Source organism: Parambassis ranga, chromosome 2 (genome assembly GCF_900634625.1).
Source record: "Parambassis ranga chromosome 2, fParRan2.1, whole genome shotgun sequence".
Taxonomy (NCBI): Eukaryota; Metazoa; Chordata; class Actinopteri; family Ambassidae; genus Parambassis; species Parambassis ranga.
In genome coordinates, this window is record NC_041023.1 from 12,730,288 (window position 1) to 12,749,728 (window position 19,441).

At 40.2% G+C, this 19,441-nt stretch overlaps 1 protein-coding gene across 8 annotated transcripts in view; it reads left to right on the top strand.

Annotated features, from left to right (window-relative positions):
* The window catches only part of adgrb2 (adhesion G protein-coupled receptor B2), a 169,446-nt gene that overhangs the window by 34,978 nt on the left and 115,027 nt on the right, over positions 1–19,441 (top strand). For all 8 annotated transcript variants that reach the window (XM_028428398.1, XM_028428356.1, XM_028428389.1 and 5 more), the window contains exon 2: positions 16,351–17,254. In XM_028428398.1, coding sequence (XP_028284199.1) covers positions 16,366–17,254 — 889 coding nt within the window. In that variant the 5' untranslated portion in view covers positions 16,351–16,365. The remainder of the gene's footprint in view (positions 1–16,350; positions 17,255–19,441) is intronic.

Consider the following 19,441-nt stretch of genomic DNA (forward strand, 5'->3'; position numbering starts at 1 on the left):
ATTTAATCTCAATGAGTCAACATCATGTCTGACTGAGGGCCACTAGAATAGTCTTACCAGGTAAATAATGGTACTGATATTTGGTACTATTATTGTCAGCATGCAGCCACAGGGTGGTCTCTCTTGTCCAGTTGACATGCTCAGTCAGGCTCCTCTGTATAATGCACATATAATAATTGTCTTGGTATCAGGAGATGACTGGAGACAGGAAGTTCTTGGTTTCTCTGCTTAGGCTCTACAACATAATGTTATTAAATATTACACACATTTACATTATGGAACATATTATTGTATTGGCTGAACATGGATAAAACTGCAAAAGTCCTAAGGAAGCTGGTATGGGATGACAGATATTCACAGTAGTGTACTCACTTGCTTGAGTTTGAGTCTCCTGACGACTCAGGAAATTCAGAAGGAATGAAATAATGTGTGTGTATATGTGTGAGAGAGAGAGACAGAGAGAGGTTTAGTACGCCAGAAGTTATTTTGTCTTTATTTTTTCTATTTTATGTTGCATTAATTCACCTTCACCCTCTGCCTCTACAGTACATGTGTCTCTGGGCTTTCTTTCAGATGCAGTGAGCTTGATATATTAATACAGCATGTGCATGTTACCTCTTGTGTATGTGTGTGTGTATGTCTGTGTGCTCCCACTATCAGCTCTTTGCCATCAGCAGTGTGTGCTTATGGGCTCTGCCTGCCTCCTGAATCACGCCGGGTCGCCGGGCCTTTCTGGCGTGGTGCTGCCAGTCTGGAGCTGTAGATAAAGTTGTGGCCTAAAGGAGAGGAGGCAGGCCACATCCACCCTCTTTCTACTTAATCCGCCCTCTCTCCCTCTTATCCCACTCCCTTGTTCCCTCTCTCCATCTCACTATCTCTCCCCTTGCTTACCACCTCTCAGACCTGTGTCCTTCAGTACACCACACTGCCTTTCATCGTTTCTTCCCCTCACTGTTTTTTTTTTTTTACTTCCCTCATGCTGCTCCCTCCTTCTGCACAGTCTCATAGCATTTTATTTTTATTTCATCTGCCCCTCCAGACCACTTCTATATCAGACTCTGCTCTTCGCACAATCTGTCTCTATCTCACGTTCCTTCTGTCTTCTCCTTGGTTGTTGTTTTAAACATCTCAGACAATGAATTGCCATTTTTTCCCAACAATTGCAGCTTAGGTTTAAGATAATAAACCCACACATATGTTTCTCATCTCTCTATCTCTCTCATTTTTGTTCGCTGTTCTAATTTACATGCACACAGCATTAAACAAGTACATGACTCAATGCCTCTTCTGCCCTTTTGATTTAGCACAGAGCACGTGTTGCAATAAAGATTTTATGCTGTATTGCTCTGATATTATGTATTATATATTTCCGCAGGTGATATATTTTGAACTATGAAACATTGCTTCTACTGTCAGTCAAAATGTCCTCAGCTTTCAGAAAAGTAGAGATATTTTACACACTGCTGTGTGCACTGCATTGCAATGTGAATGAACATAGGCTCTATAGCACATGCCAAACAAACGGCATGAAGGAGGAGAATACGAAAGATATTTTGTGGGTATTTCCTGCAAACCTTTTTTACATTTGCAAATGGTTTTATATTTTTTAAAATGGTCAGAAAATGTAGATGATGTTGAAAACAAGTATAGTATTTTCTCAACTCATAGAGACTGAATGTAATCCATTGTGGGTTTTGTGTGTGTGCTTGTTGTTAGTTGTCTCTTTAACTACTCATAAGGATAATGGTATAAATTGAGACATCCTACAATATTCTTTAGAAAATGTTGAGCAGCAATGTCAAATATGTGAAGCTGTAGGAGTGCAGTGATGTTTAAAAATAAACGCGTATGTTATTCTTTTGATTTTTACATACAGGAATCAGAAAATGATGTGTGTTAGGGGCACCTGTTGATGGACAATAAACTGCTGTCACCAGCATGTTGCTCTTGCCTTTGCATATTGGTAATATGTAAGGTCATTATATACAGTTACACATTTATGTGTTGCAATTTATTAAAGGCTAAAAGACATGGGTATTATTTATTATGTTATTTAGGGAAGTGATGTTATAAGATACTATTTTGATAGTGAAAACTTTAGGGCGCAAGCTATTGTGGTATCAGGTGTGTATGTGTGTGTGTGTGTGTGTTTCCCAAGCATACAAACATAGTGTTGCGCTGTCATGAGTTTGCATTACCTCATCCTTTGGAGAATGATCTTTGAGAAAAGTTTTGACTTGTTATAGGCTGCAAATGTGCAATACAATTGTTCAAATTGTTACTAATAGCCTTTGTTACAAAGCAGCTTCCTATATGGTATTATGTTGTCTTAACAATATATATTATATTTGTTGTTATTAACACTTCTCTCTGACTCCTTGTTGAACTCAGCTCTCTGGCTATTGGCAGTCTCTAGAGTTAAACTGATGTCAATAGACTTTAGGCATTGCTTAAAATATGTAGGTTTTTCCAAAGTCATGTCTTTAAGGCAGGTCTCCCCTGACTCACAACAGGATTTCCTTTTTACCAAAGTAAACTGCGTACTAGTTTTCAGGCTAATCTAAAACACATTAGAGATAAATGGCTCCAGACTGGTATTTGTTGTTATAGTTGGATTGTTTAGTTCGATTTGCGGGACAAATTTATTGTGCCTCTTTGTGGTCCAAATAGCCAAACGCAGATTCTGTCTGCATGAGAATGATTGTCCTCTGTCACCGTCATTAACATTTGCATTTCAATAGTGCTCGCTTGATTGAACACCAACAGCAGCATAAGTGGTTTGGCAGGGCAATTTCCCTTTTGTATCAAAACAAACATCCATACATGGTGACACTTCTGCTCATCAGACATTCTTTGTTGCTGTCAGTTACAAAAAATATTTCTGTATTCATGTCTTTTCCTATGGATTTTTACCTTATTTATCAGTTGGTTCACAGTTAAATATCTCAGCTGCTATTGAGTGCTTTAAAGTTAATATTGTCCAACCTCAGACTATTTCTGGTCCTAATATGCTTGCTGGGACAGAGTCCCCCTATCATTTCACAATGAGAAGAGTGTGAGAAACAGTGTAGCGGTAATCCACACAAAAGATGATGTGAGCTGTAACAGAAGGTGACACATGTTCCATCAGGTCTCATTTTTACAGTGTCAAAACCCCCAAGAAATATGTTTTCTGACCACACAGACAATAAGGAAAATGGGGCCAGACTTCACACTAAAAGGGGTTTTCATGGTGTGTGTGTGTGTGTGTGTGTGAAGGAAAAGCTGACAAATCTGGCCCTTTTCCTTATTGCCTGGTGTGACTAGCCATTTTGGTGTCATGCAATCTTCATTATGATTCCAGTGTCACTGCCCTCTGATTAAGAGCTCACCATTCACGCAAGACTGAACTGTACTCCCCTTCCTTCTTTCTTTCTGTCTTTCCGTCTTCCTCCCTCTGTTTCCTTTCTTTACATTTTAAGCCGCCTGTCTTTTTCTCAGCCGCTCTCTCTATATATCTGTCAGTGCATGAGGCGAGAAGAAGAAGTGAAGCAGACAAGAAATATATCCTGGTGAAAGACAGGTCTGGATAAATAAAGAAGAGGTATACTCGGCCCTACCCAAGCGGGGAAGGCTGGAGGGAAACGAGGGAGGGATTTTTTTTTTCCTTTCCTTAAGGCAGCTGTCAGATTTTTCGAGAGGACACGGAACACGGGAGAGGCGGAGGGTAAAAAAAAATGGAGGAAAAGTTGAGGTGAGGGAGATGGGGGCTGGATGGGTGATAATGAGAGATAGGGCACAGAGTCGGTATTGTTAAAGGAGACGAGGACGGATGCAACGAGGCACAGTACGGACAGGGAGAGGAGAAAAACCTGTTCACCTGATTGGTTAGTAGGCCTAGACATGCTTCAGCATCAGACTTATTTAGATAGATTTTGTATAATTTTTATAATAAAAAGGGAAAAAAACATAACCCTGAACTGTCAGCTTTTTAGGAGCTAAAAAATGAAGCTTTCATTTTATTAATTAGTTTTGAGAAGGTGTCTTAAACCCAGCGGCTATTTCCTAAAACCTGCAGAGAAGCACAGAATCCTTCACAACACTATGATTTCAATAACAAGGTTTTCACCTGACAGTCATGATATGTCAAATCTGCAATATTTTAATGGGCGCTCATTTACATCAGGCTGTCAGCGCTCTTAAGTGGATCTATTTTAATCCAAACTCTGCTCAAAGTTGAAACCTTGAAGATGGGGAATTAAATTTAGGGGTCGCTGGTGCACTTACAAGTGCTTGTCTTGTCTAACTTAATTTGAGTTACTCCCTCAGACGAGTATGGCACCTCCTCTGCTTGTAGCTAGTGCATGAGAGCGAATGAAATCACACAGTTTTATTTACGGCATGAAGTGGTGAGGTGACTAAAGTTATGACTTCCTTCTCGTGTTTTCCACTCAGTCGTCAGCTAACTAATCTGCAGTCAATCTGCTCTGGATGTAAACTGTATTGTTCATCTTATTTGGTCATCTTTGTCTTTGAAGGAGACTGCCGCAGGGGAAACTCTGTGCTCTTGATGTTGATTTGACAAATCCGTTTTCCTCTTTGTATGGGATTATGTTTTTTTTTTCTAGATACAGAGCACTCTGCTCTATTCTGATATTAAACAGAGCATATGGTCACAGTAAGGTCACCTACCGGTGGCTTTCTCCTCTTTAATAAGCCCTGCAGCTCTGATGGTAGCACTCCTCTATACATGTGTACTTCAGAATCATTGGATCGTCTCATTCATCCATTTACATTATACTAAATTAATAAGAAATTGTTAAAATAATCCGCTGTATTGTATTTTTATGCACTTTAAAATGAAAATAGGATTAGTGCAGTGTTTCGTTTTTATATAATATCTAATCTCAGGTGTTGTTTTGGATTAGGTCATGCATTCTGATCAGCACTACAAATCCCTTGTTTGTCTCTCACAATCACAGCTACAAATTCACACTTTTGCACTACGACCCTCTTCTCACCTGCCTCAGCACGTCATTTTGTGGCTCTAAGTGGTACAGATTTGGGCTGAAAAGTCGTCGACCTGGTCTAAAGTTTGACACTTTAACATGGAGGTCTATGGGATTACATTTATTTTGGCGCCTGTCTGTAGTGGCTATTTGAGAAACTATGACACTTCTATGAATCCTGAGATATTGTTATTTATGTACATGTTGCTTTCTGTCTTACTGAATCACATATGAAGATAGTATCAAATTCTATTTTTAAGTAAGACCAAAAGATCTGAAAATGTCAAGCTGTAATGCTTCTTCAATGTTAACACGTTGCTAAATTACAGGTTTGTGGGATGTTGTTAATGTTCTTGTGAGAATCTATTTGTAGTGTAAAATGCTTCTCATTAAGGCACTAAAACTCTCGAGCTTTTCCATTTTCCAAGCTAAACTGCATAACACATTCAAGGTTGAAGACAAGGTTCACAGGTTTTAACTTCAATATAAAACACCCTTTTTAAAGACGGCAACACTTAAACAGCAGTTAAACATGTCTGTGATTGAAAAATTACCATGACATTTTACATAATAGCCTTTTTACTTAAATTATTTTTGGTGTTGCTTGCACACCTACTTCTCTGTTTCCTGCTTTATATATATGTCATGTGGGAGGAAGCAGAAGATTAGGCTTCACTGAGGACAGTGGCTAAATACCCTAAGCTTTAAAAGCATTATGAGCGAGCAGTACTAGATGACTACATGTCCAGACCATTTGCACATCATTTAGATGCCCTAATTCGGTCTAGTTGTATATATGTAATTTATAATAGTGTCCCTAACATGTACAGACATACAGTTGTACTCGCTCAATTGATGTGTGTGAGGAGTCAGCTGACCTCTATAACCTCTGTGACCTTGTGTGGTGTGGCTCCAAGGTGGATGCAGTCACCTTTAACCTTTGACCCCTCCCCCTCAGCTAAGGTGTGACACATGTCAGATGAAGGACTAGGTGAAAGGTCTCAGTTATACACATGCACAAGCAGGTGCTGTGTAAATTCACATCCCCTCTGAGGTTTCAGTGCAGTTCTTACACACATGATGGATGCTCAGTGAGATGGATCATGCCCTGAAAATAAAATTAGAAACTCAGTGTTTCCCCTTTATATCAAGGATTTGGTATATGGACATAGCGGTCTGTGTGTGTTTATGTGTGTGTAATGTTTATTTGAGCTACAAGCTGAGCAATTAAACTCTGAATTTCCAACAATCCCAAATACAGGAAGCTGCTATTACATCCTCTCACTGCTGGATTTCCTTCCTTGTGAAGGACGTATTGTCCACATAAAGACTTGTACAACACACTAACACAAACACACAGTCAAGAGTTGCAGGCCCGTACATGCAGCGTCAGCTTTCTGTGCCTCCGCTCCCTGTCTCCTCCTTGATACCGAGCCCTAAAAAACAAGGAGAGGAAATAGAGAGGGAGAGGAGATAATGAAATAAATACCCTGCCTGGCAACACTTCAAAGAGAGAGAGAGAGTCTGATCTGCTGTACTGCAGCGAGAGAGGGAAGAGATGTTACATAAAGAGAAAAGATCGGGAGATAAGCGCCGCCTCCATAATCACACACAAACAAAATAATAAAGTTTGACAAGCGACATTCAGGGTTTTCAGATTTCAAATTGTAGATCAGTATTTGTTTGTTTTATCATATTGATGGAATTATTTCACCACCATGCTTATAAAAAAAAGCTGTCACAGGCTGCTCAAACCATGATTCAGGTTTATTTCTGGCCTCGTACAAGCATAGGCTTTCATGTCGTTGCATGCATTATTCATGTTGTCATGTAATATGTGCATGCCGATGGACAGAGGATTTGTCCATTTTAAAGTATTCTCAGTGTGTTTCGAGATGTTGTCTGACACACTGCTCTCATTCTTGATTTATATGTGCCTGTAGACTGCTCCACACACACACACACAGTCAGTGTGTTGTTTAAACAGGTGTCCTTTATTCATAGATATTTTGGGTAAAAAAAAAACAAAAATATGCTTTTTCCACACACACAAACGCACAATACACACTGGTGTACAAAATTGTGCACACACATACACCGTCTTGCCGTTTTTACTTCATTTCTCCCTTTAAACTGTAATGTTTCTGTTGACGTAGACCCTAACCCTAACAGCTTGGGCCAGTTTTTATCTCTCATGCTGAGGATAATATTGCATTAAATACACTATTGCTTCATGTGACATATTGTTTTTTTTTGTTTGTTTGTCATTGTTGTTATTTGTTTTTTAATGAATGTCAGTCCGCTCACTGTTCAATCAGTGACTTTTGGAACTTAAAAGCCTCTTTAAAGCCCTCTGCATCCCGTTTAGATGACTTGGCTTTTCATGGAAAGTGAAAGCAGCGTTTGGCATTCTTCAATATTCTTGTCCTCAAATCAAATTCGCTATGAGCTTTGCGACGGGCAAATCAGGTCGCTGATGTGCAGCAGCTGTCCCCATTCATATGCAGGAATCCATTGCTCCATTTTTTTTTTTGCTTTAAAACTAATTATTTGCTCGCAGGATTTTCTTCTAACCTTATCACAGAGGAAATGAAAATTTCATCTGGGTGGCTTTGTTGCACACGTCTGCTGTTTGATCAATACATGTTTTATTATTTGCTCTGATGGCAGAGATGTTGTAAATATATCTGCACATGCAGCACCTGAATCAGTGTGTTGACTCGTCATTCTGTGATTATGGATACATTTCAGTCTCAGAGGGTTTCACGAAACTCTAAAATTGAATTCATAATTGTTAGAAGAAAACGGCATTATTAGGAAACTGTAATTTATTTAAAAATTGCGTAGGCAAGTCATGCCAACCATTAATCCTATTTCTTGTAAAGTGAAGCTATTTTCTAGGCCAGTAATTTCATATCATCATTTATTTAATTATAATAATAAATATAAATAATTAGCTGCTATTTCTGAAAAACATGTTTTTTCCCCCATTGTAACTAAGCTGCAGTTTTGAGGAATTCAAGTTTATTTCAATCCTTTCGCATTAACTTACTAACTTAAAGCATTCTGTCTGTGTCTCTGCCTCCCTCACCCAATTCTTTCTTCTGTCTCTGTCTCCGTATTATACATCTGTGTTGTCTTGAAGGGGGAAAAAAAGAGAGAAAAAGCTGGTGTAAGCTGATCTGTTGGCAGGAATGTGTGCTGCAGAGGGAAGCCGATCACCCTCTTCCTCAGTCTGTGATTTCACAATGAAACCCAGATTCCCCTAAGGCCCACCATAACACTACAAAGCCTTATTCCAGCTCCTTATTGGACAGCCCGCCACATCGCACGCTTAGACACAGATTTATGCAGATATATATGTGCACACACATGGCAATGTGATTTATAGATCAATGGATGGTCTGCTTCTCTTACGGCTTCAGTCGGATATATATGTGTGTGTGTGTGTGTGTGTGTGCATCTGTTGCATCAGATTCTGTGCGACCATTCAACAGATGGTGACATTTTGTTTTTGATTTTTTTTTTCCAGCGTGACAACAAGGTTAAAAGTGTGAAGATGAATGTGTGGGAGTGTTGAGGGTTTGCAGAGTCAAGTCTGACACATGCTTCAGCATCTGTATGTATAATCAACTAAAACACACAATTTTATTGTTACAATTAGGCTTTTATGCAGTTTATGTTCCTTATTCCTATAGTGCCAGTGACTGCAGCATTAAAATATGGACCATATTGCAAGCACACTTTCACATTGCCCATTTGCTTATCCTCACCTCCAACAATCGTTGATTCACTCATGTGAAATTAATGGGCCTCATTATCAATACATTGCTTTGAATACAGCATCAATCAATATTGAAATTCAGGTTTGGAACATATTGAATAAATGCTACAAGGCAGTAAACTGTGTTTTAAAGGCTATGAGACCATGTAATAATGGGGTTAAATGTTTATCCATTGAGTGAAAAATGCTTTTCCTCTAAGGGTAATTTAGGTAAAATGGAGGCTGATAAATAAGGTGCATTTTTCTTAGAGCATGGTGACATGACATGTCAGTGTATTTCTTACCATGTTGCATCATTAATGGAACATGTCATTTGCTGTGATAGTTTTTTCAAGAAATGAGAGGACAGATATAGTATTTTAGTAAATGTATCCTAAAAGTAATATAATGATAATGGATAGGCTAAGTTGGTCTTTCTAAGTTTTGTTATCTTTAGCATGCTTCTTAGTGGATTCTAATTTAAGAGTACTGCAACTGTTGTTAGAGTCCTGAGCCTGCAGCACAATGAAACATAGAGTAACATCCATGACTCTCACCATTGTCCACAACCCTGCAGGACACACATATGAGCACTATTGACCTGTTTTTTTCTTTGTCTGATTAGTGCTGACTAATGTTTTGCGATGTGGTGCAGTGGTCGGCCAGATTATTTTTGCATTTGTCTGTGTTGGAGTTACAGCTGGCTTTCATCTCACAGAGCTAATTATGGCCTTCTTCTGTTTAGCTTCCTCAGTAAATGGAAGTCAAATTGTACTCTTCCTAATATGCCTATGAGCTGTTAATTTAGCATTGTGTGCATATATCTGAGAGTGGTGTGCAGACGTGTCAAAAGTCTGAATCTTTAAACAAAAGACAGCGAAGAAAAGGAAGCAGCTGCACCCATGTTGTGAGACACATCCCAGACTTTAGGCATTGATCAGAGGTTAAGGGGTACTGCATCTTTCCACCACTTTCTAGTCCACCACAGTGATTAAGGAGATATTGTTATATGTAAAATACACACATACAGCCACTCACTATGGTTGTCTCATGACTGGACACTTAATGGATTCCTTCTCTGTCTCAAACTGGTACTCATGGTGACACCCTGCAATTGAATGAATGGGCATGTTTACAGTGAAATCTAGATGCAAAAGGAGAAACAGTCTAAAATTTGTGAGGGTGGCAATTCTTACTACGAGCGAACACCACTTTTCAAGGTGCACAAGCATTTACAAAAGGTAGTACAAAAGGTAACCTTGCCCAGAAGTGGTCCAGTGCACTGATGAGGTGTTGGAATTCTCTTTCACAGAACTTCCAAACTAAGGTCTCTGTAGCTGCATTGAGTGACTGTTCTTTTATTCAAGTCTGTCTGTATTGAAGTTTGCCCAGTAGATTGTTTGGATGTCATCGGTGGACCCACTTATTTTTCTGCATAATTGATCACTCACTTATTTTCAGCACATGCTAATGATTTACATCTTGTTATTATTCGGCGCACGTGGCACATTTGTGTAGTCGTGTTTGTGTGTGCCATAGCTGGAAGACAAAATGCCCTTTTCTGTGATCGAGGGGTTTAGTGCTGCTGTCTCTTTTCACAGCGTGAGATCCTCTCAGCTTGCCTGCCATTTGTGAATAACTGATAAGGCAAAGTGAAAAGCGCAGACTTGATGGCGTGCTGGAGCGAGCTTGATAAAAGGACAAACAGAATACTGACTTCTAAAATGTCAACCGGACTAAATCAGATGAACAACATTAGTTCTTTATATTGGTCCACAGACAGGAGATCTTATGCAGATAAAGGACTTAAAGCAGAGCAGACAGGGATGTGGGTAGATGTGTGTAAATAAATTAAGCTTGACTTTGAGGAAGGCTTAGATTTCTGAGGAGCCGAAGCCAAAGATGAGAAGGGGCAGTGTTGAGAATGCTACGCTGGAGGCCGAGAGGGAGAGAGAGACTGAGGAACGTTTCATGACTCCTTAATTAATAGTGAAGAGAGACTCTAAACACTCAGCACAAGAATACAGACTTGAATTTTTTATAATATCGAGTTAGCATTCAAGGGGGTGTTGGACGTGTTTGCGTGTGTGTGTTTGTGTGAGATTGCACGTGGATTAGTTAGTGGGTGTGGGAGCTCATGTAAGGGCCACATGCTGATCTCTGCTGAGGGTTGCAAATGAGAGAAATACTCACATCAATAAATCAGACAATACCATTCGCTAGCACAGTGCACTTAGATGTCTGCACTAAGAATGAGAGAATCCGGGCGAGGCACAAAAATATAGATGGAGATAAAGAAGGCAGTGTCATGATTCTTTATCGAAATCCTTCCATTTTCCCAAAACGCGAAACAGACTACCAGGGGATATTGTTAAGTCTGTTGGCCACAAGCTATCCTACTTTATTATTCTACAAGAACAAGAAAGTTTACTGGGAGATACTTGTGCATGAGTATGTTTGATTATGCATGGACAGAGCCTCACTGAAGTTACCCAACACGTTATTTTCAGTGTTAATGATTTATGTCAAAGTTTTTCTGTGTTGTTTCCAATCATGTCTTTGGTTTCTTTGATATACTTAGCTGTACAGTGTAATTAGCTGGTTCAAGTAAACACTTAACTCTGTATTGTGTGCTGACCTCCATGTATGTGTAGACTATATATAAAGATGGACCACATTAAAGTTTCCCAAAGGTGAGGCCAAAACATTTCAATAGTCCCCTGGTGGCAGGAAGTGACATCACAATCGGTATGCCAATAGCAGCTGAGCTATACAAACAGTTAAGGGAGGGCTGAGAAAGTGAGTGTGGCCTGAGATATGGGCAGCTCCACATCTTGATATCTATTGTGACTAAGGTCCTAAGATGTGGAGCCTTGTCATCCATCGCTATTAACAGTGTAGACCACATATGTCAAAGTCAAGGCCCGCAAATGAATTATCTATATCCTTGGTTGCCCAGCAACCAAACTAAATATACAGAGGGCCAAAAAAACAAATTGTAATAATGGTGTAGACTGAAGGTACACTTTTTTATTACAACTATTTATCACTCAGGATACATACCCGTCAGTCATAGACTGGCTTAAAAACAGCATACTAATATGGGTATTTATATGTTAGAGGATGCATGCAGGAGCCAGTTAATCTAATGATAACATATGATTGCACTTGTGTCAAGTGGAATCACATACCATAAAATCTCTGTTACACTGGTGTTTAATGGAGGCTGCATCGCTTTCAAACAGCTTTGCACAATTGTAGCCAGGCTTTGGTAATGATGATGATGATGGATTGTTTCAGATTACTTTCATAAAAATCAGTACGGGTTGCATATAATCCATAACATGATGCAGCATTGTGAAAAAGGCCTGCAGAATGGTGTTTTTTTCCCAGACAGCATTGCATTTTTAAGGTTAAGTGCATGATGCATATTTTCTTGCATAACAATGGGATCGATACTTGTAAAAATGGTGCTACTTCTGGTGACAAGAGTTACACCGCAGTGTGAGAATTATTACCCGACTCTGCAGTCCCCTTCAGCTCTGTGGGGTTGTATAATGTGTTGGTTTTCTATCCAGCCTCGACATTACTGTTTTGGTTTGCTGTCATTGCTCTCATGGTGTGATTTTTACCTAAAAGGCTGCAGCCTACAGAGGGGGAAAAATAGTTTGCAACTAGCTAGAGAACTACAACAATGTTGATAGTCTTTTGCTTGCTGCTTGGCTCCAGGCTCCATTGACACCGAACAGGACAAAATGTGATGAGTGGATGGATGGATTTGTTCTTTCATATAAAGATCATGGACGTGATATTGGTATGTCCCTCATACACACAGACCTTGAATTACTGTGACAACCCTCGATGTCTGTTTAAACAACAGTTTATGTGAAAGCGGATATAAAGAGAGATTGGGAATAATATGCATCACAGGTTACTGGCTGACCCTCACTGGATTAAAGCCTTTAGCTGCCTTCTTCTTTTTGCTCAGCTACAAAGAGAGTTCATTTATGACAGTTAAAATTACTATATGTTATTGTGCTTGAAATGCCTGTTAAATACTGGAGAATATGATAAGCTGATTTTCATGTACCCAAGCTGAAATGATTGAGGGCACTGAGTACTTCAGGTCCATTATAACCATTAGTTATACATGTTCCCTCGATAAGAAAACTCTGAGACTAAGTGGTATGAGTCTGATATCTAATTATCTTTAAGCAAGGGTGACATTTTATTTTTTATTGCTAAGTAAGTTTAAAAAAGACTTTCTCTGTGACTAAGTTCATTTTAAAAGACTTATTTGTAACAAAGTTTTTTCTATTCTAAGTGGTATGGAGCACAGCGATAAGACCATCTTATAGTTGTCATCACAAACAAAACAGAGGAAATAACTTGGGCTTTATCACAAGATGAGTATCAGCCTTTGGGGATGAATTATGAGTGCAATAAACAAGTTTTAGTTTTGACCGTAAACGGTAAACATTGGCACAGTGTGAGTTCAGCAGTGCATTTCTCTTAAGGATGAGATCTTTGAATGTAGTCTCTGGGTGTTGTATAATTCATTCAGTCATTCACTGTGCATGTCTTTGTGGTTTCAGCATGCTACGTTGGTGTTTCTGAAGCTTTAAGAGATAGTCATATGGGAGATAATGTACTTGGTAATAGTTGCCTCTGCCATCAGGGAAAAGAAGCACAAATTCCCAGTGAATAGAAGATTTAAAGGATATTTTGTGCCAAATTAAAATCAGTGATTTCATTGTTTAAAGGCGACAGTAAAACATGATCCTTTTTGCACAGTGCTTTAAAACTTGCGTCCCTCTTGCAGGGGTTTTACTGTGAGGGCAGAAATCAGATGAGTCATATTGTCACTTCACAGCATTAAAGAATAAAGACAGAGCCAAAGAGAAGAGCAAGGGGAGGAGAGATGGGGAGTGAGGGATATACATATTTTGCCATCCTTGGTGATAACATTAATGTCAAGGTGGAAGGGGAAAGGAAGACATCAAAGCTAATGAATATTTATGGATGCCCACAGTAAAGTGCTGTTTTAGAGTGAAGTGGGACAGAATGGCCTCATGAAGACAGCACTTTAGGGCCTACTCTTGCACAGACTGTGGCTCTATGAATATTCATTGTTCATTGTCCCAAAAACAATTTGCTTAACGCTTTTGCCTTCCTCTCATCCGTAAAATGTGTGTAAGGTTTTACCTATGCATGATTTGGTCTATAATTCTATGTGTCTTCGCTTTTGATAGATTATAAGATTAGATTCATGCACAGTAACTGAAAAAAAACTATATTTTACTTTACAGCATGGATACAAAATCAGTGCTTGTCAGAACCATTTTGTCAAATAGAATACTTTATTGCATTCGCACTGAATTTCAGCTAAGTGACACATTGTTAGTGGGACATGTCACTGGCTGCATGGCAGTCCGTGTGGATGCTATCTCGTGCCATTGTTTGACAATAAGAGAGCGTGTTCAAGTGGTGGAGTCAATAACCCTGTCATATGCCAGACAGTATGATGTCCTTGAGCGTATTTCCCAACATGCTACATTAACCTTCCCTAGGCTTACCGTGCCAAGCATTTGTCAAGGTGTCACAGGCAACCGGAGCTAGTGCTGTTTAAAAACCTCTTTATGTCATGTGCACTGTGTGAGAATCCCATGTAGGAAAAACCCAGGATAGCAGGTCACAGTGTTGCTAAGGCGACTTGTTTCATACTACTAGCATCTCCATCACCAAAGTAAACCCTCATGAATGAATGAAACTGCAGCACCTTAATGTAAAGCATGCTGTGGTTCAATGTAGCAGGATTTAGCGTTGAGACGTAGCAGAGTGTTTGTAACATAGCAACAGTTTGAAAGGTCGAGGAGAAAATGGGCACCGCAGTGCTGCTTTACAATCTTATATTGTTCTCTGGACTGCTGGGTGGAGTTATGTAGACCTTCCTATGACCCCGAAGTAGCAGATTTATTGTTCATCAGGAAAAAAAAATGTGTGTAGGTGAATAGTCCTTGAGCGCAACAGTAAACATTTTATGCATCAGCAGAATGCCTCAAACCCAACCCAAAGATTATTCACTTTTCATGCTGAATGATGCAAATTTTGGGCATATTTTTAAATGTATAATTGCAATCATACACTCACACATTGATATGCAAAAGTGCCTCTTACTGTCCAACCCTGTGGGGTCACTTCTTGACATAGTGGAAAAAGCACGATTCCTCCCGTCCTTATCCACACCATGTGTACAATGCTGAAGCGCTTTTAATAGACTTATATAAATCCTGTGAAGTGCAGGCGACTGCTGTGTTTCATTAATCCGGGCCTTAGGGAAGTTACGTTACTCTGAAGGCACACACATGCTTTGTAAAGTGGGACTTGGCAGGTGTGGTGCACATTTTTGTAACACTGGTGGGTGTTATGTTAGGGATTACTTCTCATAACAGAATACATGATTTTAGATTGTGTGCTTGATGTCTTTGATGGTGTTTTTGTGATGACACAAAATGTCTATGTTGCACTTTGAAGACAAATTTAAAGGCATTTCTTTCATTCTGTTCAAGATACCATAGTTGACCCAAAAACATGATTGCTCTGGTCACGAATGTCACTGACATAAAAATGACTAATCTACAGCCTCTCACAAAATACACTGTGTGAACTCAATGCCCATGCAGCTAGTTTTTCACTACAATGAAGCACACATGGTGGCACCTCAGAGAAAAATACTCCCTATAAAGAGGAGCAATGTTTAGGAACCTCTGACTCATTCTTTCCATGTGTCTTTATTTTTTTTTACTGCAGATCAAATTCAATGCATTTTCACAGCTGTTGAAATGTTTACAGTATGAAGTGGTCAGAAAAAAAGTGTGTTGTGGAATTTTGTAGCACACTGAGTTAAACTCATCTAGGTGTCATGCTATAAGGTTATTGGTAGAGTGGTGTGAACGTTTCCCATCTCCCACGCATCCTCCTCAAACCGCATTTATGCACAACCACTTGAAAGTCTCAGGTGATGGAGCAGACACTGAGTGTACAAAAATACTATTGAAGTAGTTTCAAGCAAAATACTAAAACACAGTATATATTTTATTTGCTGTCAGCAGTGTGTGTGTATGTGTGTTGTTCAAGTCAAAATCAGGCTGTTGGCGGACCCTCACTGTGTCGGTGATGGTAATAGTTTGCCAGAGCCTTAGGGGAGCTGCTCAGCAGGCAGTGGTGTGTGTGTACGTGTGTGTATGTTTGTGTGATTGTGTGATTGTGTGCACGTATCAGTAGGAAAGGGTAGAGCAGGCCTCACAGTGCATCAACAGCCAAGTCATCAACCCTTTTAATCCAGCCCAGCAGGGATGTGTTTTCAACAGTGTTTATGTGTGTGTGTGTGTGTGTGGTTGAACAACTTCATGAGAGCTGTTGCCATGAAGCTGGTTATACTATACTCTGAGGCCAGACAGAAATCAGCCCAAAAATATTTTCAACTGGACAAGAGTCTTTGTTCCATCTGTGTCATGTTGCGTTTAAAGATATTCACTAATATTGCATGTTTAATGTTCGGCCTGATCTCTGACAATCCTCTTCTCTGTCTCCCTGCAGGACGAATGTCATAGGATGAACACTGCTGGTGGGGTGTGTCTGTCTGTGCTGTCCTCTCTCCTGGCTGTGGCTGGGGCCCTGGCTGCCGTATCTGCCCTCGCTTTAGCTCCTCTCTCTGCCCTGGCTGAGGCTGCTTACGGGGCTGCCGATAGCGTCCCCAGCACCGGGACAGAGGGGGCCCCCTCGCCCGTAGTCTCACCATGCTCCAGCCTTGTAGCTGGGGTGCTCTATGGCTCTTTCTCCCTAAGGGAGCTCTTTCCATCCAGGGCACCGGGTTGCTCCTGGTCCCTGGAAAACCCAGATCCCACAAAGTACTCCCTCTACCTCCGCTTCACCCGCCACCCAGTCATCTGTCGGACACACTCCCCCATGCTCCTTTCCCTGGACCACCACCTGGCCAATCAAAGCTGTCCCCTTCATTTACAGGCAATCAGTGGCAGGGATCAGGAAATAATCGATCTCTGCGGCAGCCAACCCAACTCAGATGGACCTCACTCCTTCCTACAGTTTGATAAGAACTTTGTGCAACTGTGTCTAACGAGACATCCAGCTGCAGATGAGCCTCAGGTAACTAAGGAACTGCTGGAGCTGAGACTGGTGGAGGTGTTACTCATTAACAACGAAAACTCCAGTCAGTTTACCTGTGGCGTGCTCTGCCGGTGGTTTGAGGAGTGCGTGCGCACAGATCAAAATGGAGATCCGGAGCTTTCTGACGGAGACGGCTGCGGGATGACCCAGACTGGCTGTATATGTCCAAATCACAACATCATGGCACCACCTATTCCGCTGCTCCCGGAGACGCCGCACAGCTTCAGCAACGGTTCACTGACTCCTGACGACTGCTGTGTCACCGAGCTGCACTCCAATGATGCAATCGCCATAGCACCCAGAGATGTCCGACAAGGTAGGATTATGTTTTTGTCTGATGGGGTTTCACTGCTTTTTTTTCTCTATGAATTACACATGGCCGCACTTCTCCTGTCAAACAATTATTTATGCTTTCTAACATAACATGCAGTAGCAAGACTTTCGAAGCTCAATACATTGTTAAAATTGTGAAGAAATTTTCTCGCTTACAAGCAGTTGTTTATTTGTGTTTCAAGCCTGGAGTGACAAATAGACGAGAAAAGTTGCTCTTGTTATCTGTGCTTTTTATACCACCACAAGGAGGTCACTGCTCTGCTTGACAGAGAATACATTATTCGAATTTTGTCTTTTGCGTGTTGGCCTTTAATTAAAAAATGAAGCAGTTCAAAGGAAGCTCTTTAAACCTTCCATCAAAAGATTTGTAATGCCTGATAGAAATTCAGCCGTTTGATCTATATTTTAGAGATTCACCCCCCATGTGGCCGAGAGGTGTGGCTCCGAGGGCTTCAGTTTACATTTATGTTTTGTGTGCAAGGCATCTGTTGACAATGTTAGGACAAGATAAGATCAGACACCCATGCACAAATAGGCGCGCAGGGTCATTCATACATCAGTGAATTTAGCATGAAGCAGACAATCCCTTCACACACAAAACACGTGGAAATATGCATGTGTACATCTGCAGCAGTGCCTGTAAGCAACATAGATAAGTATCCGGTGCTTGTACGGAAGCTTTTCTTAATCATTTTACTTCATCGCTGCCACCAGAGTATTTATTTTAATTAAAGCACACCAATGTCGAGGTGCAAGGAGATAAGCAAAGAGATGTTGTAGTGTGTCTTTCAGTTTGCAGAATTACATAATGATTCGCCTTTGAGTAGCTTATAGGCATGTTTTGCAGTCTGAACAGTGCTAATTAAAACCCAGTTATTTTTACAGCAAGGCTTGGCCTGCCTTCAACAACACACTAACACACATACTAAGAGCTCTGGGGAGAGTCTTACCTTGCTAACAGGAAGGTTATCGTTCTCTGGATTCAATCGGCCGGGGAGCATTTTATCATCTAATAACCTCATAGAGGGAGAATGGACGGGGACAGAAGGTGTGTAGGAAGAGGTCCTAGATGTGTTTTACCAGTTTGCTCAGGACTGATATTGAACTGTTGCTAGATACAAAAAGCAAACAGATCCCAGCACTCTGTAAAATAATGCCAAGTGTTATCAAAACATATGCCAGTTGCCTGGAAGCCTTGATATTGCTCACATTTTGGTTAGTGGTTGGTCACCGTCTGCTCACAGAGGCTGCTTTAAACCTCAGAGAGCTCTTGAAGCGTTGTAGCCTCAAGGAGTGTGGACAAAGCACATGGAAAAACATCTTTTTTCAAATAATTCCTGTGTCCTAATTACCCTAAACATCAGAATTACTGTAAAGCCTGCACTGAGCTGTCAGAATTTTGCTCCTACTCTTCTTCTCCCCCTTATTCAACGAACACATCGCAATGCATGATGGGAAGTATTGCAAATGCACTATTGTTTCTATAGAACATTCATCCATAAGACAACTGACCTTGTGGATTTACATTGTCAATGTGATAATTAAACAATTTTTAAACAAAGCTCTTGAAATGGACCTAATTATGTACAGATGATTAAAAATCACTTATTTTATAGTGTGCGGTGGATAAGGCAAACATAGACAGAAAATTGAATGAAAAGAAAAAAACATGATCCAGAGTCACAAACATCAGGATTGCGCCTTGGAACATGATAATTTAATTGATAATTGTTCTATATACGCTGCAGCTTTCACAGGTTGAATGCATGACAAGTACAGTGACAGTGAGATTATACTTTGTAGGTGACCTGTGAAGACATCATTACTTTGTGCCAGTGCAATCTGTTAGTAATGAAGGGTATTTAGTGCTGAAGCCTGTTTGTCCTTCATTCTCCCAGACAGAGGAGAATAAAATCATTCAAAATTACAGATATAGCTAAATTGAGTCTTTAATGCGACATTATATTTGCAGTCCATATGTATATTTATCGTTTTAGAAAGAGACGTTCAGGCTCTTTGTCCATCAAATGGATGAATGTATTACTGTGACACAGATTTGAACCACATATACAGTATATGTAATGTTATTTCCATATAAATTGGGTATTCAGATTCTGGTGTAAGCTGAAAAAGTTTGATTGAGTACTGAGAAAAGTCTACTACACAAGTG